Source organism: Aythya marila (assembly GCF_965140915.1).
Source record: "Aythya marila genome assembly, chromosome: 4".
Lineage (NCBI taxonomy): Eukaryota > Metazoa > Chordata > Aves > Anseriformes > Anatidae > Aythya > Aythya marila.
The window spans coordinates 49,150,608-49,173,780 of record NC_139045.1 but is presented as its reverse complement, the minus strand read 5'-3'; the positions used below and the strand labels follow the sequence as shown (position 1 = coordinate 49,173,780).

The following is a 23,173-nucleotide window of genomic DNA, read 5'->3' as shown; positions in this document are numbered from 1 at the left end:
CCCCTTCAAAAACACCGTCCCCGAGCAGCTGTTGCACTGTGGGAGGATGCCGCGGGGCTGTGGGATGCTGACCTGACACAGCTGGCTGCGGGGGAAGCAGCAGCTCCTCATTCTGTTTTGGAAGGGATAAAGTAACTCTAAAATAACTTACCTACAATTTTCTGTATAGAAACAACTGTCAGTATTTTCAGGACTGTAGTTCTGCAAACCTAGAGTAGATGCACTCCATTTTATAAGCAACACGTATTCAATGGAACATGCAGCAATGCCTTCTGCTACGAATAACACAAAAAACACACAATGTTTTTGTTTGTTTGTTTGCTTTATGGAGGTAAATTGCACATCCTGGGTTTATTGTACCAAAAGGGATCCATACTTCTTATTTCTAAGAAAGATGACACGTTTTTGAAGTTTCAAAGTGGCTCTTAGCAGCAGACGGTAATTCTGCCACCAAACACTTTGCACGGTTGGCAAATGTGCTCAGCAGCTCGCAGACAGTGGGAACTTCAGCTCTTTTCCAATCCGCCATAACCTTGGACAGTACGATAAAAGGAAAGCTAATGTAATCTTGGTAGTGTGCCTGCAGAAAACGGCAAAGGGATCACTGGATATTACCACTCTCACCACAGATTAGCAATTACATTGCGACATGGCAAAACACACAAAACTGCTGTTAATGTCAATCTCTTCGCAGCCATTTGGCTTAAAACATTATTCTCAAATCCTCATTTAAATGCTTGTTAAACTGCCCTCTGTACGCTGTTTTTTATGATTAGAACTTGCAAATGGTACTAAAAAAAAGTTGGCTAGCCAACATTAAAGAGCCTAAATGTATTCTTGAATAATTTCAAGGTTATTTCCCAGTTTCACTGCAAGCCCTCAAGCCACTTGGTGGGTGTAATCTGCTCTAGACTCAACTGTGAATGTGTTCTTTGGCACGGACTCAAAACGGAGAAGTTATTGTTTGATTTATATGCCAAGAGCCTCTTAGATAAAGGGCTAATGGCAGGCTGATAGCTTCAGCCTTTGCATGTGGTGTTTATACAGACCCGTCGTTCCTCTCCCTCCTTGCTGCATATACTCAAGGAAAACTGTGTCACATCAAGATCAAGTTAACTAATTAACTCATATGAGCATAATTTGATTGATTAAAACAATTGATTCACTAAAGGTCATGGGGAGTGCTAATAAAACACCAACTTTTCTGCCTCAACAATGAATGAGGTTTTTTTTTTGAAGCTACCTTTTTTTCTACACTGCAAACAACAATTTTAAAGTAATAATCACATTACAAAACAAAACAAAAATGGTAAGAATCTATCAGAGAGATCCAACAGCATTTGTTTTGATCAAAACAAAAAATCTGGAGGCCCAGGGATAAAAGTGACAAATATTTTAAAATAGGATCACACAAAACAATTACTGTAGGTATTTTAAGGCAACAATGTCAGCTCACTAAAGGAGGTCAGTTTGCTTAATTGAAGAGGTGACAGCGAGCCTTTTAAGAGGAACTTTCAGATAAAAGTCTTTTGTGTATACTTGTAGAAGTAAAGACCTGAGTGAGTGAGCAACTTCATGCAGCTCACTCCGGCAGATGGGGTGGATAGACAGGAAAAGTCTAAAAGCACAGCAGGCTTTTAAGCAGCCCTGGCAGACTTACTTCAGATTGATATCAAGATGTATGGCAAAAAGTGGAAAGGTTGCAGGTGTACCTGCAGGCCTGGGGTTCCTCACTCCTGTGCTACAGGGTGACGGCGAAAGGAGAAGATTCAGCAGAACATCTGGGAAGGACCTCTTAGCTGAGGCTCATCAGACCTCATTAGAACATGCAAGGAGGAGAAACACACAAGAGCATTCATGCTTCAAAACTAGTTTGAGCATTGCAGTGCACCACATACCGTGCTTAGATGTTCTGAGCACAAATTCACTTTCATGTAATGTCCTTTGCCCAAAAGAACTGCAAACATTTACATAGCAGTACTGTTTGAATACCATTTAAGAAAACTGGCTCTAGCAGTTCCTGAACCTCCATATGGCACTTTTCTAGCATTAGCATCCATGAGACAGACAACCAACATTATCTGTATTAGCTCATTCTTTTCTGATTAAACTGAGTGGACCTACACAGTGATTCTGTGTTGCCCAAAGCAAGCCAGTACGTGGTTCATCCAAACTGATTTTGGCCATGGATTTCAAAGAACTGACAGCAAATCTTGGATATACTCTCTAGGCAAAACTACATTTTTGGCTTTCATAGTGAGAAAAGACTTCTGTTTAAAATAGCGTTTTCAAAAGGCAGAACACTGTAATTACAGATTGAAAATTTTATAGATTAAAAAACTCTGTGCACTAGTATACTCCACTCCAGTGGAGAACAGCCTATTTGAAGGCAGTATCAATCAGAAAAATTAGACCAAAACTCTAACCTGAATTTCATCACATGCTGATGACATACAGTGGGAATTAATAAAATAAAAAACTGGAAAAGCTTCTCAAAGCAGCTCATTAGTGGGACACTTAAAGCAAGTTTGTTGAAAAAACATTTTGCATATTAAAATAGGCAGCTGAAGTTAAAACTTCACACTCTCTCCATCTATGAAAATATTTTTAAATAATTAAACATGCCCACATTATTTACACTGTGTGAGAGAAGTGTCATAAATTTCGTTTGCAGGAATAACTGAGTCAGGATAAGCAGCCTTGCTGCTGCATCTGTTTGACACAGAACTTTTGAAGATTTTAGCATTTCTTCTTTCAGCTCTTCCACAGTACAGCAGTTGTGGCAAAGAGAAGGAGGAATGGCCCCTATGTATAAATATTTATGATGCGAATGGAATAAATGATTTAGATTTGAAAACAAAAACAAAAACACAGGAAACATGTACAGAGACTGGCTTTTCTGCTAACAACATCTACAGATAACCCAGGACTACAATATTCTGCAATTCTTTCAAATTCAAATAGCAGCTGGCTTTGGAGGTTTCTAACCAATTATTCTGCTAACTGATGGAAGAAGCTATGAGAAAGTAATGCCAATTAAAGTGTGTTACACAAAGTTCAGGTGATATTTCAGTGCTTCACAAGCTTTTTAAGCACAAAATAAATTGTCCTACAATCAGATGGACTACGTAAGATAGTTTTCTATATTGTCATTTCTGCACACTATTGAACCTCCTCAAAAAGAGAACTAGAAGCCATGCCTACACGATATACTTTGGTACATAAAATGTCCAAACTAGGGGTACTTCCCTAGTGTATAAATGCTTCTGTACTGTTAGAGCGTTCCTACAAGGAACATAATCCTTTATAACTATTCTCTATTAAATGTTAGCAAACTTGATCAACAAATTATACAATTAGATTATTTGTCTGCATGACACAAGCAACGTAAGTCTTACGAAAAACATTCTAAAGATACAGTAAAAAATAATTTAAAATGGACTAGATTTTTAACAGCCATTTGCCATCAATTTATTTTAAAGTGCTTATTTTAAACCAGCAAATCGATAAAACAGAAGTTGCCAGGCATTTTAAAGGCGGCTTTGAGGTAATACTCAAGTTGTTGCAAATCAGCTTGCAAGCCAGCAAAGCTAAAGCACATGAACAAAAACGATGATTGGCCACAAACCCTTAAAATATATTTTTCTCTGGACTACCTGAAATACTTATTTATACTTTATACAAGTATAAAGCTTTTTTTTTTTTATACATTTCTTAAATGTAAATATAAATATAAAAAATATATTTCTTTTAAGAGTTTACTGATCAGTTCACTGCATCTTGTTCTATATTCAAGTATATACCCCAAGCAAGCATGCTCAGCCATGGGGAAGCAGCTAACCTGCTTCATCTCACACCCTGGCCAGCAGGCAGCCAGCACCCAGCAAACCTTGCCGTGGGAGGCAGCTTTCCAGGCACACAGCTGAGCAGCGTCCAGGAGCACATCCCAAGTTTTCTTTCATTGCTGGTTTCTCACCAGGCTGGCTCAACGCAACACGCAGAACATGCAAGGTTACTATCAGAAAGTTGTGGCTCAGAACAAACAGTATGTCATCTAGTGCATGCAGGGGTAAGTTGGTTAAAACTGCAGTAAAAAAACTAAAAGGAACAGTTACTATCTCCAAAGGACTGAATTTAGCTTAATAAAGGCATGCCTACAGATATCAAGACTTCAGGGCAATACTGCAAATGCAATCAAGGTAACTAAATTTTGCAATTACTTTCAGACGCAGGATGATAAAGCAGGCTGCTAACTACCTTTAGGAGAAGAGAAGAAAAGATTCACCAAACATGAGCAATAACTAAGACAAATGGGAATAGAATTTGCATTTGTTAGTGTTATGCCCTCATGACATGCAGTGATTCATCTTACAATGAAGCGCGTGAAGCAAAGGACATAATTTTCCAGGCATAGTAGCAAAGTTTGTTTATTTATTTTTTGTTTGTTTGTTTTTTTTTAAAAAAAACAAAGAATATATAAAATTACAAACTCATTTCAAAACAAGAATTGTGAAAGAATCATCTCAAAACAGCTTTTAAAACAACACTGTAATTTTAAGTTGCAAAACCACTGTTTTCTATAAACCATTGTGTTCCAATAAAACCTTGACCACTATACACCAAACCAGAAAGAAATACGCTCTCTGTTATCAGTGGAGCATGGGAGAACTTGAAAACAAACAATTCAGAAGGTTCTTAAAAACACAACAAGCTCCACAGTCCCAAACTGCCCCAGAAGCTGCTCTGCTTCCCTAGAGCTCTTTGTGAGGGGCTGAATCCCCCCCTCCAATTCCCCCACTTTACAAATAATGGACAGTAAATCAATCTCTTAAAATTTGACGTATTTTTGGTCCCACAAGTGAGCTGTATTACAGTACAATTTAAGAATTATTAAAAGATTGTTAAGGCTTTAGTTCGCATCAGGAATTACTTATAAAGAGGAAAAAATTCCCCTGAAGTGAAAAGTAATACAGTATCCCATGTTTTGCCTTTTTAAAGGAAAAGGGTGGAGAGAAGGGGAGACAGAGAGAGAAACCTCACATTTCTGGCTCCTTCACATATCTATTTTACAGATGGATATACTTATAAAATAGATATACACAAGTCTGACGGCTGTGGTCAACCACCATCTGAAGCAGGTTTGTAACTTGCCAAACCCACCAACAAAGCCAGTGTCTTAAGTTTTATCAAACATTTCCTCAACCCAAGCATCAAGTAAACTTGTAAGGACAAGCATCTTAACCACAGTCCTACTTCACGTTGATCTGCATACACATACAAGAAGGTTTTTGGCTTCAGAAAGCCAAGAAGTTTAACATACTGCAGCATCCATGACACAGAACAACGTTACTTGCTAATAACCACGCAGATGAGACAACGCAGCTGCCCGGGGAATGATGTTACACAAAGTAAAGCAATGCTGCTTGTTGCCTCTCCCAGTATCAAAGAGTAATAGAATAAACCAATGACACCAGCGTGCATTAAACCAAAACAGAAAAATAATTCAAGACAGCAGAAGAGTAAGCAGCGGGACGTGTTTTACCATAACAAAAGTCAGCATGTATGTGTGCGTACACGCACACACATACAATATCTGAAAAGAAAATTAAGTGACATCTAATCCTCCTATTCAATTCCCACTTAAACAGACTGGTAATGTAGAATGTCCATACTGCTTAATATCAAAACTGTTCTGTGATGAAAAAAGCGTAACAGATACTTGAAAAATTTCCTAGAAAACACTCAAGTGTTTTTTTTTTTGTTTGTTTGTTTTTTTCAAGAGAATCTACTATATTTGAATTGATATTCACATTCAATAATCCTTTAGACAGACAGCATTTCTACAGTGGTTCATCTAATTACAGACAGGCAATACAGCACTTTCCTGCGTTAAAACTAAAATGACACAATCCAGCAAATAGTTTGGGAAGCTAGGGGTTCTCATCACCTTTATGTTCTGTTTATTTTAGCTATTCCCAAGATCATTAATATCCACTTGAACCTGTAAACTTCAAGGTCAACTAAAGGTGAAACATAAGGAAGCAATATAATATGGAGCATTCAACTGGACTATACGCCGCGAAACACTAAGGTAGTTCCCTTAAATTGCAATTTCTTTTCTTCTTTCTTAGCCCCATATAGTTATTGAGCCAGAATTCTTAATTAGAGGATTTACAGAACGGTTAGTAATTCCTTTTATAACTTGTAAATTTACTAACAGCGGCTTTATAGAAAATTATATATAATCAATGAGTAGAAAAATAATACCTTAAATATTCTATAGATGGAATAAAAAACATATCCTTGGATTTTAATGTCGTATAACTACCCTGCTGCAAACAACATACATCTAAGTCCACATTGATTGTTGTTGTTAACCTACAGCAGTGATGAGTTATGTTACATATATAAATTTGTAACATGCAGCACTGAGAGCAAAGAAAAGCCTTACAAATACAACAGGCATTAAGATCTCGAAGGGTCTGCTTGTGGACCAAACATCAGGCAGTATCTCTACAACTCCTGGACTAACTTACCTCTCAAATAGTAAGCCTTCCACACGCTTCCCGTGCCAACATTAACAAAGCTACAAAACCAAATCATTTCCATTTGCGACATAACAGGGCAAAATATATTGTTCCCGAGAGGTACTGTGCCATCCAAGTGCAGCACATCACTTATGTAGAATGAACTCAGCAGAGGTTAATGTTGCAGGGAGAATCTAGTTAGATCAGGACCCTTCATCTTCTCCAAACCAGTCCTTGAGAATAAAAACTGGTGCTTAAATCCATAATATTTTGTTGTTTGCAAATTACAGAACTATTAGGAGCCTGACTTGGGTGAATAAACCCTTCACTGACCAGGACACCAAAGCTTCCTTTCCCGTTGGAAAACTTTCATTTAATATCACACTGCAGTGTACACATACTGGGAGCCATGCATGCGAAAAAATTTAGCGTTGCCATTTCAGATGGTTGCTGATACTGCTGCAAGATTATTTCTTCATTAGCTCTCAAATGTGTTGTGGGGCAGGGAGTTCCTCCAAACAAGTAAAGCTGCTCCTGCTGAACTGGAAGAAGCAACAGTACTCTTGTGAAATGGCTGGGAAGGGACCAGGCTCTCCCTAAATACATTTGGGAAACCAGTTTCATTCACATTCTACAAATCTACTGCTTAGCGATGCCTTGCAAGAAGAGGTGGGCTGTTTAACACTGGTATATGACTACTGTGTGAACTGTAGTATGTTTTTGTCATCATGCTAATGCTCAAACATGCTACCGTGAGGCAAGTCCCTAGGAAATTTAAGTACATTCAAGAAGGTAAGGGGTGTAGGAAGGAACTCATAGTGCTGCTGCTGCTCACCAGGCTGAAGTGAGCGAGAGGGAAGCATTAGTCACGCGAGCAGTGCTGAAACAAAAGCTATGCCTGGCGACTGCACCAACGAGACACAGACCATCATCTGTCTGAAGCCCTTTTATGACAGTTACTTACCAACTTCGAGAACTTCTGAAGTCTATAATCTTGCATGATTATTATCCTGAAGCCAAATGCTTCTGGTTGTCTTAAAGCATATGAATTTCAATGCTTCTCTTTCCAAACCTGCATTATCTCAAAAACTTTACTGAAAGTCAAGTGCACAATAAAACCAGGATTCTATTAATCTTTCCTAAGGCGTCTTCTTTTTGATCTACTGTGAGCGTGCTTACTGAACACAACGTTTGATCATTTTTAACTCTGCTGCCACCCTAAGCAGAGGGAGCTGGCAGATTACTCAAAGAGAGGAAGAATGAGCAAGCAAGATGCATCTCCAGAGCGTAGAACTGGTTTCGACAGAGTCCAACTGATGTTTAGGTTTTACTAATCCCTGAGATACTAAATCCCACTAAGCTCTCTCTTGCACACAGATGTGACTTTGAACACGTTCTGTGCAAAGAGAAAAGCAGACAGACTATCTATCTACCAGGCAAAGAGTCCTAACTCTAAGATGTGGTCAGTACCCTTCAAACCATTTTAACTCTATCCTGCTAACCCCCATCTGCTCCCTGTGTTGTTTAACAACACGTAATAAGTACTGTTAACAGTTTTAATCCATTAATCAGTGGGTAGGGTTCTCTCCCTTCCACAACAGCTTCCAACCAGCAACCTATGCAGAAGAGTATTTATGCCAGGCACAAAGCATTCAACCACCCTGTAAGTTTTTTCGTTATTCAAGGAGTAGTGTTAAAGCATCTCTTATGAGGCATTCAGTGGATAGCTACTTCTGGCCAAGTGGTCTGGACTAAGCTCCTCAGCTTTGATTCAGCATGGGACCAAGTCTACAAATGATGCCTCCTTTCCTTCCTAGCCAGTGGCATATTCTTGGAAGATTCCTCAAAGGGGCTCACGCAGAAGGTTAAGCTGCACAGACTGTGATAGCTGGTGAAGTCATCACCAGGAAGAATACCGAAATGGGTTATTCTGCCTGTCCACCACCATTCATAAGCAGAAGCTGCACCTGATCTTTAGACCCCAGAGCATCACCTACAGACAGGCTGGTCCAAACAAGCAAGCACACCACAGCAACGGGAGTGCTGCCAGAAACAAGGCAACTGACCGCCAAGATGAACACTGAAGCCAGTTTGCTTCCTTCAAGCAAACAAAAGAATCACCACTAACAATCACAGAAAAGTGAAATTCTTTCTGTTGGAAGAAGAATTGCTTACTGTGACCTGACCCACTCTGTTTTCCAATTAGTCAGATGTGGATATACAGTACCTCACAAGATAAAGAGAAGCTGGAGTTGCTCTGACATACCTATCCCGAGAAGGAAGCTGCTGTTTCATGCAATGCTTTCAGAAAGAGCCAAAGAATCAGTCAGAGATGCCAAAGGCAGAGGGCTGTGATAGCACCCGGAGGGTTTCCCTCACTGAGCCTTGCAAATCAAGCCTTGAAAGCTGCTGAAGCAGAGTAGCAAGGGAGCGGATTTCCAGCTCCACCAGGCAGAACCACAAGCAGCAGGGCTTTTTCCAGTGAGGAAAGAGCTTAAACTGCTCATCGGCTGCAGCAGCAACAGAAAAGGTTGGGCTGGCCAATGAAGGAACAAGATACAAAGGAAGAGACAGAAGATAAAACAATCATGTAGTGATTTTCAAAGGCCCACCTCCACTCTCTCTCCATTACCTAGCTGTGGTTAAAATAACCCTAAGGAACCTTAAGGGGGAATCCTTTGCTAGCTAAGGAAGGATGGTTGTGGGGACACCTGCACAACATCGTTCTGTTGCAGAGCTGCTGAAACACTAAAATAAGCTCGATGTTTGAAGGCTTCCCAGATATGCCACACCCATCTCGGTCACTATATAAAAATGCAGACCTTAACAATTCCAGTATTACCCCAAAATTCATTCTTGTTCCTCTAACAGTGGCCAGGCTCTGCAGAGGGATGAAGGAAAAACGTGCATGCAGTTTCTTAAAACCTCCTAATGTTCACAACCGTCAGTCCTGTCTGAGTTTCAGCTGGCTTCCTTTTATTCCAGTGAACTGGTTCTGTAAAATGTTTCATTCCTACAAGCTGCAGGACAGCTTATGCGGAATGCCAGACCGAGTTACTGTATGAATCAAGTTAATTGAAAGCTTCTGAGTAGGATTTTGTACAATACAAGGTATATCAAAACTCTTGCCAAGCAACTCTTTAAAATGTGTATATTAAAGAGTTACTTGTCAGGGATTTTAATTTAGTTTTTGGACAAAGAAAATGAATTATGCTAAAAATAAAGTCTGATCCTTACAACATATGCATTACTTGGGAATACTACGTGTAACATAATAGGTTACTTTAGAGCATTCTGTTCTGTGTTTTAAAGCTATTGCATAAGGTTATTTTAATAAAAATGATTCCAATGAAAGAACAGTTAGTAATGAGGTGCTGACAATTGAATCTACATCCAGGGATTGCATGAGAGTGCCAAGTCTACTTTTACAGATGCACTGGTTAGTTATCCAATGGATGTCCTTGAGGCATGTAAAGCCAATACATTTTGTGTTACTTTTTGCAGCAGAGATAGATGATACAAGTGAAAACATTTACCAAGAACATACCTGAAGTGTGTTTTTCTTATTAGAGCAATGTACGAAAATAAACCCAGATACCATGGAATGCCAAGAATTCCCTTTCCTTGATGTTTTTAATTTGCAAAGCTGCTTTTTGGTAGTCTCCTTTGACCTCCTTCCCTCCTTCATTTGCTGGCCAAAAAACCTGGAGTTACGTAAGCAACCTCTTGACTAAGAACTCATTAGGCTGTAAGCTTCAGTGCCATTTCGAGGGTTTAATGTACAGGAATGTCTTCATAACAGCAGGCAAGACAATCCTTCTTCTGTAAGTGACTCGGTTACCACAAAAACCATTTCTTATGAAATCATGACACAGAGTTGTTAAAACATTCAAAGATACTCTCTTTATGAGTTGAGAACAAGTATTCCAATAGAGACTTAGAGACCCAAAATAAACAGTAAAAAAATAATCGGAAACAGACCTTATATTTTAAAGACGTGTTACTTAAACATGCAGGGCCAGATTCTATGCTAGCTACGTTGGTGAAGTAAATTTAGATTCAAAGAGAGGAATAAGGAAGACAACTAGGGCCAGGCCCTCATTTAGAGAGGAATATTCCTCTCTCTTTACTTCAAAGTAGCATATTTGTCATAGTTTCTATGCAAACCTACAGCCCTAGCTAGCTTCTTCAGATCTCACGCAAACCTAATATGGCCAATTCCAGTCTTCAAAAACTAAACTGACGGCTAGTCAGAAGAAATAAAGCTCCAGCCTTTGGCTTTCATTTTTCTAACCACTTCCATACTCTGGCTGGTCTGTCACTGGGAATGAGATAAGGACTTCTGTCTACCCTGCGCATACTCACCCAGCGTTCTGGCTATCTTCTCACCCCCTCTCCCCGATACACATCTGCCTACCATGGAATGAGTAAAGAGACCAGAATTTTGTCCTAATCCAAAAGCTCTGGATTTTCAAGTGGCTTTTTGTAGTCATTCAATACCCATGCTGCATCCTCTTCCTAAAAAGGGCTTGGATAAGTATGTTGGGTGCTGTCTAATCCCACACCGCCCCACATTCTTCCCTCTCAATCAAAACCAAACATATAACTAATGCTATTTTCCAACCCGTGCAAGGAGCATTTGAAGCTATGGCTTTTTTTTTTTTTTTTGTCAAGGTTACTTTCCTTTTTCTACAGGGTCACTGTAGCTCAAAGCACCACGTAAAACATACACATTCAGTGTGTGTTCTGTGGCTGTTCCCAGTTACTGAAAATGGCTCAAAATGGATTTATTTCTCTGGTTGCTTCTTTAAATAAGTACAGCCATGGAGAGATTTGGGTAAGATCATAAAGCTTTCATCTCCCACAGTGAACAGAAATCCTTCCTAGTTCATGATCTTTTTAGAAAACATATTCACCACCTATGGAAATTAGGTGTCAGTCAGTGTAGCACAATCTTACAAGGTCTGCAGAGTGACTACTTCTGGCCCACTGTTAATCAGGGGACAAAAACTGGTTAGGTTTGGTCAATTTTCACTACTGCTTTTGAGACTCTGAGTGGCTAAAAAGCAGCAAAATCTCACCTCAGATGCTACTTTTCAGGAAAACAAGGTGCACAGAGAGAGGTGTGTACTGGAGCTCCACATTATGAATTTAAATCCAAAGATGTAAGACCACTGGAATGCTCATTCACCCCAACAGCAGCAAGATCTGGGACACCTGTGCAACAGCAGGTAGCTACAATCATTCTTTCTTCTTCACAGCTGACAAAGTGATAAATGAAACAGAAAACCACTAGCCAAAGGATAGTAGCAAGCCTTAATATACAAGAAATCCTCTCCTAACGTTGAAAAGGTTGAGAGCACATCTTTGCAATGAGGCAAGAAGGCAGCTCTTTTCCAGAAATTAGATGAATCCTAACTTCTTATCCAAATTTTGCACGCATAAAAAGCAATTTCCCAGAAAAATGATTTTGTATGTTTTTCAAAGAACACCTGGAAAGGTCTTCTTTGGAAATAACGACTTTTTTTTTTTTTTTTTTTAAAGATGGGATTAAGGCAGGCACCTGCAAAAGGGATGCAAAAGCATGGGGATTGGCTGGAAAACACAGGCAGAAACTGATTTGACTGCAACGCTGCCCAAAGTGCTAAGCACTTCAGATCGCCTAAGTTCCTCATAAAGTACACGTTCCTTTGGGACAGAATGATCTCAGAGAAGTAACAAATGAACAGGAAAAAGTGTAATGAAAAGCAGGACAAAGAAATAATCTAATGGTCTGCCAGAATTCAGGAACACAAAAACATGGGGAGGCTACAAAAGGAAAGCACCTCAAGTAACTGCACTGAGCAGTACAGGGGGCTAGATTTTTGGATCAATTATGAGAAAATCAATAATTATATAAGCATTTACTTGTATAAAATCAAGTAAGTACTTCTCTGTGCACAGACTGCTTTCTAGACTAAAAGCATCTTTAAGCTCTGCCAGGTAAATAGTTCGCTTCACATAAATTTTAGCCTGCATAAGCTTTGGTTCCTGTTTCATGTTAAGTTTGGAATCCTGAAAGAATCTCAACCATACCCTCAAAACTTGCAACCAAACCTGCTGCCAGCATTGGGTCCTCATCAGCATGAGAAGTTTTCATTTGTTCCTCTCATCAGCCTATTTCATCGCATTCTTCCCCTTTGTGAAATACAGCGGGTTTACTTCACAGCATGACAATGATCAACTAAAATACCTCTCCAGGTCATTCAGTCATCCTCTGTTCTGGCACTGGGGCTGAACAGCAAATGCAAAAAAAGGCCAATACATATCACTGCATTTTAAAACCTCGCTGGTGAGGTCATTCAGGAGGCAAACGTGAAGGCAGCTGGCCGAGAAGAGTGAGAGCTAGTCTTAGAAAAATCTCACAATGTCAGCCAAAGACACAGTTACTGTTTTGTACTATAAAACAAGAAAGATTGGAGCCCGCTTTGGAGATTCATAAAGTCGACTTAAACAGACACAGTCTTCCTGCTGCTATTGAGCTGTGAATATGTCTGCAGGAAAACGCATTGCGGCCACACCAAGAGAAAGCAGTTTGCAGACCTACACAGGGGAATAAGAAATTCGCAAAAATTTGCAAACAAAACTCACGGGCATTAAGGTAATAAGGAAGGGATGCCAGTTTTAAAAGAACTGCTGCAGGCTGCCAAAAAACACTACCCCTAAGCAACATAAAAATCCACCCCTTCTGTTCTGACTGCAGGCATCGGGGGGTTACTCTTTTTATCTAATTAATCAGAAAGAACTTTGTCCTCCTTTACATCTTGCAAGGAATGTAAACTGCAGAACAGAGAGCAATGCTAATGAGGAAACAGTCAGAAAAGAAGCCAGTGTAATGGTTGTACTCACAGAATTTCCTTACGGACATTTCTTACCTTGTTGTGCTAACCAGCTGAAGATGCGAGTACTCAGAGAGCTGACAATGATCATGATGGTTGGACAACATTTGGATAACTCAAACTTATTGTGTTTTTCAGTGGGTAAAGGAAAAATCAAAGACGGGATTTACACTACTCAAATATATACATATTATATTGAGATTACTTATGAGGAATCCTTCTCTAGAAGAACATGTCTTTGAAAAATTAAGCATGAAATTCTCTATTTTGCTGTTTTCAATGAGCAGATTGTACAGGTAAATGCATCTCAAGCCCCTTGATCCTTGCACTCTCTCTGAGTATGGCTATGCAAGTGTTACAGGGTCCTGGGAGAACAAAAAAAAAAAAAAAAAAGAGAATTCTGAGAATTCTGGTTGAAAATGTACATTACTAAGCCTAGGTTGCTCAGACACACAATGCAGTTAAAGGTCCTTAGAGCAAAAGGAATGAAAACTTGAGCAGTCCACGTTGCCAGCCCCCCACTGAATCTTTTTTGTGTGCTCAGAGGCACAGATAAGGAAGACCTGCACAGCTGATGCTGAGAGCTTGTCAGCCCAAATCATTCTTTATCTGAAGGAAAAATAAGCTTCAAGCTTCCTCTTATCTAGAAGATAACTTTTAAGGCTCCAGAGGCTTGTCATAACAGGCAATTAAAAAACGTGGCACCTATTAGGCAGGATCTTGCCTGGATATAAAGAATCTTATAATTCTTCTGCTGGTTACTGGGACAAACCAGCTACTGCAGCAACTGAGGCTCAGCAGAACAGCAGTGTGGTCTTCAGGCAATGCTGCACGTTACACAGCCCAGGCAAAGCAGAGATCTTGACCTCTTCCTAGAATTTTCCATCCTTTGCAACCCCCTCTCTTACCCTTCCTTTTTTTTTTTTCCATTTCAAGGAGGTTCTGTGTTGAAAGGATCTGGGCAAATATACACATTTATTGTAAGATACAATAAATCTTATCAGCTTGTTCATCTTATCCTGTGGCAACAGTCAATTATGTTCATTTGATTCAGACTGGTTTGAAACTGAGCAGAAAGCACCTCCTGGAATGCCTGTCTTGACTGACAAAGCCCAGAAGCTGAAGCAGCCAGGGCTTTTATTCCCAACAAGATGCCTTGAGAAATTTCAAACAATAGGGAAGCTTTGAATAGTCCTTGGTTCAGGGGTGTGCTGAGCCCTTATGAGTAAAATAAAATGGTCAGCAGGAAGATTGCCAGTACAGGAATGTGGTGGGGGGGGTGGGTGCTATATTTTGGGCATTCCTGTTTCCCAATCCACCATTTGGAGAAGCATCTCACGGACGGATTACTGAAAAGGCAAATGGCATTAACAGAAAAAACTTATAAAGCCAGTTCGCCTCTCTGGAAATGGGCCTCAGGGGCGCTGCAGGAATTGTGGAAGCACAGGGCTGGGCTGTCATTTCTCCTGTCACTGGTCAAGGAAAAAGATTATTTTTATTTTTCTCCTTAACTGCTTGAGGCAGTATCTGCTCCTCATAAATCCTGCAGTTAAGACCTTCTTTTCCCCCTAACAGCGCTGCTCACCGTGGTCAGAAACTTAGGTCCCAGGGTGGATTGCTGGTTGTTGTTTTAGTTGGCTGGTTCGGGGGCCTTTTTTTTTTTGAGAAGCTGAACCTCAAATCCATCCTCCAGAGCAGAGCTCCGTGGGCACAGACAGCAGCAAAGGGTGCCCATGGGGCGAGCAGCAGCGCCGAGCCCCCGGCAGGGGGAAGTGTCCGGCAGCAGACGGGCTGGGGGAGAGCCCCAGGAGCAGGGACGGGTGGGGGTCCCACAGGAGATCCAGCAGCACCCCGCTGCCAAACCCCTACCAACCTACCGGGGCAGATGGAGAAGCAGCTTACAGCATCCAGCTCTCCCCCTGCCTGCTTTAAAGAGCTTTGCCATCCGCTGTTTTGGCTTCTCCTTCCTCCTCTGCAGGGGTCTCAGTGAATGTGAAGCAATTCTCGTGTCGTCTGGATTTTCTTATTGCAGCATTAACTTTTCCTCTTTAATATTAACATTCCTGAAAGGAAATCTATGCTAATTTATGCCATAAACTCTAAGCTCATTCAAGAACACTATCCAAACTACCTTCTTATTATAAGCTTTTATAAACTTATGCATGCAAACCTTTTTTTTCCGAATTAATATCTACAGCTGACATGAAAGAAAGAAAGACTTTAAGATTCAAAACACTACAAAGATCTAAGAACCATCCCCCCAAAAGCTTAGTGTATAATTAATTCAGTGTTGAGAAAAACATTGCTCTCTTTGTTAGACATCCTTTAGATGCTTGGTCCCAAGTAAAAACAACAAAAATAAAAGAACAGAACCACCCATATAAAAAAATACTAAAAGGAGACTTTATCTCCTTTCCAATTTTAATTCTTACTGCTCTTTTCTTTGCCACACAAGAAAAAAAAAAATCATCTTTCATGCTAAATTCACACCATACACGATTATTCAGTGAGTATTGTGTATATTACAGGTCTTTAGAACTGCTTTTCCACCAGCTCAGGAAAAAGGAGAGCAAGGGTGGACGTAACTGGGAGCAGACCTCTCCCCTCAGTACACTGCAGGCATGAGTGGGAAGGGCACAGCAGCAAAGAAAGGGCAAATAGAGGTCTTGCCTTTGCTCCTCCTGACACCTGAACTCCCCTTGCAGTCATTTGCACCAATCTTTGTACCCTCCCAAAGACCACAACCCCATCTGCCACCTCAGATGGCCTGCCACGTGACTTTTCAAATTTGTATGGGGAGAAATTCTGCTTTTACCAGTTTAAAACTAAACTTCTTGGACAAGGTCTAGGAGGGAAAACAAGTAGAAAGAAAAGAAGTGATTTGACCAAGATCATACGGCAAGTAGACAACAAATCTGGGACGAGTCTCCTGACCTCCTGCTGCTCCTCTGTGCTCAGTCTCCCGAGTCCCATGGTACCAGGAGGGCATGGCAGCATCACATCAGGAACAAGAGTAAAGACAAAGCTTGAGTGGGGCTTTCCTCTCTGTGCTGTAACTTGTAACTTTTAATAAATTCACTTTGTAAACTAAAGTTGGTCCAAAATCGGAGCGATACACCTCAAAACTGAGGAAGATCAGGAGTAGATGCTTTCAACTACCATTCATGTGAGACTTTGAAATTTTATTACTGGGTCTCAATCAATGTTCTAATTTTTAACCAACTTCCTTCCCCCTCAGCACACCTCTCCTTGAACCTCTCGTTCAGAGACCTAAAGAAAGATTTAGCAAGTGCTATGTTTCAAACATCTGGCCTACGTAATGATATTTTCTGAATCACACCCATCAACAAGATCATCTCATTCTGAACTTGTTATTTCCCTCCCAGTAAAAATGCAAATGATTAAGCAGCTCCACCTGCTTTGTCAGAAGCGCCTAGGCACCTCAACTGCACTGCCCATTGCATTGCTTTAGGCATAGCAGCCCCAATGTGAAATGTGTTATGTTAGTTTCGTATTTCCGTGGAAAAAAAACGCTTGTTTTAAGAGCCCAGTGCTTCTTTCTTTGCAATAATTGCATATCGCATAAAGTACTTATACTTTTTAATTTTAAACAGTGGTCTTTTTATGGGATTTTAATACCACACTAAATTCTGAGAAGCTTACGAACTCCTGGAGAAAAGGAAACTAAAGTGGAAAAGCAGGCAAGAAATCTCTACTCAGCAGGTCCTTGAAACATGCATAAACAAATTCAGTACTTGGTTTATTCAGCAAAATATGAGAGCACATCAAAAGTGTTCCTGGGTAATAAAAAAAAAGTATATTAAAAAGGAGCAGGCGTACTTAGTTGCCCACAATTCAGTACCATGTAACTTCACTTCTTGTTCTCACATCCCACAGACCTGTGGCCAGGATGCAGGAATGTGAACCCTTACTTGCTGCTTCAGGGAACCACGGAGTGTCCAAGCACCTTGGTTCCTGGCATGAGAGATGGGAAAACAGGACAGTGCAGGCCTCCACTGCAATAAAAGCAGTGCTGGCAACAGGATGCTTCCATGTGATAACGTATCAATCCTAAAAATGTACTAAGGTGTTACAAAATAGACAACGTGGTATTCAAATACAGAGTGCTTGATGTGCATCCAGGCAGATGATTTTTAGAAGCCGCTGCATGTGTGACTTTAAAGTCAGAAGTTCAGCTAAAGTTGTTAGAACGAAAAAATTCCTCTAAAAACACTATAGGGGTTCTCAAAAGACCAGCAAGACAGCTGCAATCTGTATAATTTTTTTACCCCATCTCTGCCATTAAGCCTTCACTGCAATTTCTACTTCCACTGTGCATCTGTTGAGGAGAGGAAAGCTACCACTTTTTAATCAAAAACCAACAGTTCCGAACAAGGGTGGAAGTCTTCAGTCTCTGTCTACAAATGGTTTCATTCTTTACATATATATACACACGGTGCTTAGGGACATAGTTTAGTGGGTAATATTGGTGGTAGGGGGGTGGCTGGACCAGATGATCGTGGAGGTTTTTTCCAACCTTAATGATTCTATGATCTGTGTATAAAAATGAATAAAATATTTTAACAACTCTCAAACTGTACAACTTTCAACAAACATTCACAACGGAGTGACAGTCTATCAGTGACTACAGTAGGGCAAACAATTAATTACTCCACAGGATTTTTAAGGCTACTAAGACTAATAAAATTAAGTAATCTAGGTCTAGAAGGAAAGAAATTCTTTTCCTCACAAAAAGAACACCTTCAAAGTACTATAACTTCAGCAGCATATGGCATTTACATTTTCATCTAAATCTTTAAAGAAGCCCATTATTTCCTTAGATTTGAGAAAAGAACCCTGCTTTATTTCACCACACCAGCCATAAATTATTCATTAATTCTGTTTGCTAACTCTGTAACTGAGCCCAGATGTTTCTGCTGGAGAGGCATTCCACAAGGAAAGTTAAATATAGCAAGCTGTGCGGAGGGAGCAGACCTCCTTCTCTCCCCCCACAACATGCTCAAATATTAAGTTGAAAGAAAATAATGAAAACATTTGAAAAATATTCTGAATATCCGAGTCTGTGAAATGCCACAATACAGGGCCAGTACCATCACAAAGTTTCACGTAAAAGAGCCCCCCTGCATTCCACCTGGGTGCAGCTCACGTTGCTGGTGCTGGGAAAGGTGCCCTCACTTTCACTCACCAGAGTAAATAGAAAATTTACAAGCAGGGGAACGCTCCTCGCCATGCGTCATTTACAGATATAAATCAAGACTGGAGTTTCCAATTACAAGGAATGCTTCCCAGCCTGCTACCAACAGCAATAACTGGGTTGATGAAGAACTGAGAGCATCCTATGGAATTTCTTATGGAATTGACATAGGAACCTGGTGGTGGGAGTTTTAAATCCATTTCAGTACTTCAGAAGAACTTCACCTATTTCACGCTAGCAAAGATGATTAATGCTGAAGTTTATAAACCAACACTAGGATGCAGTTCTTGGTAACGAGAATGGAAGCTACAACCTTCAGCCACCCGTTCAGATGCTGTTTGTAGTACTCCACAGCAACTGGCTTAGGCTGATTTGTAAATGCCTGTTTTAAATTGGAAACTACTCCTACTCACTACATGGTCAGAAAAAGTGAAAGAGACAGCTTTGAACAGTACAAAGCCATGTTCCGTTTTGGAGACTATCCTCAGGCACGCAACACTTCAGTTTCAAACCATAATCACAGGAGAGATTTTAAAAGGCCACTCAGTCCCTTTGCCCTGCTCCAAGACAAGATCAATCCTATTCAAATCAATATTTGGCTAACATGTTCTTAAATGTTTCCAGCATAACAGATTTAATACCATGATTTATCTGGGAGAAGCTGTTAAGAGACTGCTGTGGCAATGACACCACTGCCTTGGAACCAAGATATCAGTTGCTACCAGTCAACTTTGCCTCACTTGTAGCACTACAGGTGGGCAACTTGTAGTCAACTCCTTTGTTCTTTAACCACCTGTGTCCACAGCAGATTTTGCAATAGATGTTAAGCCTAACTGTACTTCCAACAGAGGCATCATTTGCTAGCTAGCAAATAGGTAAATAAACCTCAGCACATATATTATTAGCCACCTTAGAACAAAATAAAACTGCAGGCTGATACAATAATGTGACTTCTAAGAAGACTAAAGTCATAATTTAAGCAGGGGAAGGTGTACTAGCACTAGTTCAATGAAGATAATGTTAGGAATAACGGAATGGTGGTGCAGGTCAACAGTCTTAGGGCAACAAATATCTATTTTGTTTTTTCTTTAGTCCACACTGCCAGAAATAATCTTTATTACTGGTAGCTAATCAAAGTTAGCACAAACAACAGCTATCACAGCATGTCTACCACAGACAACAACCTCTATTTCTGCTGTGTGGACAGATCTTAGGGACATCTCACTTCAGCTTCAGAGATCAGCTGGAAAGCAGCCAAGGAAAAGAAAACCAGAACAAATTTTATTAACGTTAGTCACCTCGGCAGAAACTTATAATTGAGTCCACCACCTATGAGGAGATGTTTCCTCTCCTGCTCCCGAGGAAGACAGTTATGCAACATGAAACTTAGAAACCGGACCCGGTTACAGTCCAGGGAGATGGAAGATGACAAAGGATCCAGAAGTGGCAAGAAAATAAATACCATATGTCAGAAAGTGAAAAGTCCTCTCTGATTTATTTATTTTTTTTGTGGCGTAGGGGGCTTAGTAGAATGCAGGTGCGAAGGACCAAAAGAAGTCAAAACAACAGACACTACTTTAGATTACCCGTTGTGAAAAACAAAACCAAACGAACTACTCTTCTATTACATGGAGAGAACATTATAGCAAAATAATTTTTAATCTCCTTTGCACTGCACGAATTTCTAGCGCACTGCTGAGCAACAAAACCAGCACCTGCTGCATTTCCCAGTTTATGCATAGTAACAGAAGCTGCAGGACAGTTTCAATTCGGACAACTAAAGTTAGAGTGAAACATCAAACCTGATACACGTTACAAGCAAAGTCTTCGCTACAAACTACATACAGCAAAGACTGATTCTTCAAAGTTACTGCTTTTAGGTTGTCCTTGTTTAAGTAAAAAACAGGCCCTCACACAGCTATCTGTATGCCTTAGTTTGTGCCTAATTCTTTCTCCATGGGTACTTTGAAAACAGGGATAAAAGTTTAAGTTAACAGCTATTCTGACAAGAGTTCAGCAAGCAACTCACTTTATAATTATAAAGATGCTTATGGAAGAAGGCAGCCATGCTAAAGATCTACCTGCTTGTATGACCTGTTACTTAGGCAGAAAAATAAATGTCACAAGGAAGAATTTTTGGGGTTTAGTCTATTCAAGTAATCACAGCAATTTAAACTGAAATCTAAAAAAGTCCTGAGAACATCCCACATTTGAAAATCTTACATGGCCCATTCACTTAATGCACACATACACACTGATTATATTCCAGCAGAATTAGGACCAGATGGGTTTCTGCTGTAAACTAGTGTTTGTTTTGTTTAAAAGAAAAGACTTGTTCTGTTCCCTTTATTTTCCCCATTAAAAAAAATACAACAAATATACTCAACATCTTAAAAAAAAAAATAGAAAAAAAAAAGAGAGAGAAAGAAAAAAAGAATATTTACTTTGGTTGTGCTAAGCAGCCAGGTGCTATAATGCTGCAAGCTTCATCCGGAGTCTGCAGCGCAGTAAGCTCCACCATGTTGACCATCACATCTGTCTTGTGGCCAGGAAGCTTGGGAAGCACAGAAAGGATCTTCTCTGCGAGATTGTCTCCGTGATGACCAACTGCTCCTGGGAAGGGAAAAAGCCCCCAACAACGTCAGGTACATAACTAGAAGGGAAAAACAAAGACACAAGGAACTGAGAGCAAAATAATAACCACATGTTTTGGGGAGAAGGGCCATGGTAGTCATAATATCAAGGCCATATTTAGCTTTTCAAAGTTATTTTCCTAATAAAATTGATTTCTGCAATGGCTGAAGTTTAAAGTATTGATAACATTTTCAGAAGATTCATTTAGAAGACATAATTTAGATTTAGCTTTACAGCTATTAGATACTCACTAATTTAGCACTTTTATGTGCAAAATCCTTTACTCACCATAAGAAAATTTTAAAGTGAGATTTGCAAAGGTTACTAAAGAAGCAGGCAAACAAAAGAATTAAATATACATGCACACATGCAAACTACACTTTTCTACCTAAACTAATACGGCTGTGCTTAAAAGGGCTGCATGCAAGCTGCATACATAGCTAAACAGACAGGCAGGCATAACATTAACATAAACAAATCACCAACCACATGCTACCATCAAGGTCCTCTCTCCTACACAGACTGAGGGCAACACAGGTGAAACCAACATGAAATGACTAAAAGAGAGGAAGTTGGCATGTTCCTTTGATTCACCTGAACACAGGTGCTGTTCCTTCTCTTCACCAACTCCGAACACAGGCACTACAAGCAACTTGAAAATTGTTAAGCCTGGGAGCCAAGCCCAAGAAAAACATGATGCATGCTATGGATGAGAGTTGGAGAAGGGAAATAGAAACTGTGTGGCCTTTAAGTCAGGACGAAGTCCAAGGTATTTGTATTCTGCAAGCTTAGCTATGCTACCATCTGACCAGGTACCAACCTGCTACCATCAGACGAGGCTGGACACCAGTGTTATCTCGGTATTGTTCTTCTGGCTTTACCCAGAGAAGTAACAGAGACTTCTGAACCCACCTTTGAGGGGCAGTAAGAAGAATTTTGGGGTTTGGCACCCTAACCATTCTCATTTTTGATCCTTTCCAAAAGCAAGGATGACAAGGGAAGAGAAGTAAACTCAAGCTGCATGCTGGCAGTGCCTCCAGCTGCAGAAGGCGAGGAAGGCACATGTGTCCAGCATGTGGTGCTAGTGGAACAGGGACACCTGGCCGCTCAGCTGGATCAATTACCAGTTTGTTTCACCAGAGGCTGTTGTAGTCAATCAGAACGACAGCAACTTTCCTTTCTACCATCCCCAGCCAGTTTCAGACCACTGAACTGCAGATGAGATGAGCCGGGTTGTCTTCGCAGCTCGCTGAGCCATCTCCTCTCCAAAACCCCCAGGTTCCTCTCACGAGGTCAGAGGACCTCATCAGCCACACTGCACCTATCAGCACCCGCATGGGAAGCGGATGGCAATCCTTTAAACCTTCACTCCCCAAAGAAAGGGAAGCAATGCCTCCTTCTCCACACTCACCTCACACGAGTGATGTTTAGCTAGACAAGACGCCGAACAAAGCTAGCGACAGCTCAAATCCAAGTAAAACCTCATTCATTGGAAGTGGTTCCTGTCCTCCCTCCCCATCACTGCAAGGAGGGTCAACGGGGTGCTCAACAGCTTCTTATGACCAACAGGGTTCAAGGCAGCTGGCAGCTGTAACGCTGCCAACCCACACACATACCAGGTGTGAAAGTGGCCCAGAGAGGTTATCTGACCAACGCACCAGGAATCCACAGGCCTGGCTAATACCCAAGCCCTGAGGATAGAGGCAATCTGACAGAGTGAGCTTTTCTAATTTTACTTCATCTTCTCACCAGGGTTACAAACTGAAACAAGCGACCTTTGATGCGAGTTGCAGCTGGCACAATTGCCAAAGTCAACCAACTGTATCGTGAACTCAAAACCCCCCAAAGCCCAGATGACATGCACACAAAAATATTTTCCTAAGCCCGCTACCAGCCCTATAACACACCATTCATACTCA

The 23,173-nt window shown here is 40.6% G+C and overlaps 1 protein-coding gene across 2 annotated transcripts in view; it reads right to left on the bottom strand.

Annotated features, from left to right (window-relative positions):
• Positions 1 to 23,173, bottom strand: part of SCFD2 (sec1 family domain containing 2) — a 189,874-nt gene that overhangs the window by 162,779 nt on the left and 3,922 nt on the right. For both annotated transcript variants that reach the window (XR_014317468.1, XM_082760155.1), the window contains exon 2: positions 21,065 to 21,233. Coding sequence is in view for 1 of the 2 variants with exons in the window: in XM_082760155.1 (XP_082616281.1) it covers positions 21,065 to 21,233 (169 nt within the window). In the remaining variant the exon portion in view is untranslated. The remainder of the gene's footprint in view (positions 1 to 21,064; positions 21,234 to 23,173) is intronic.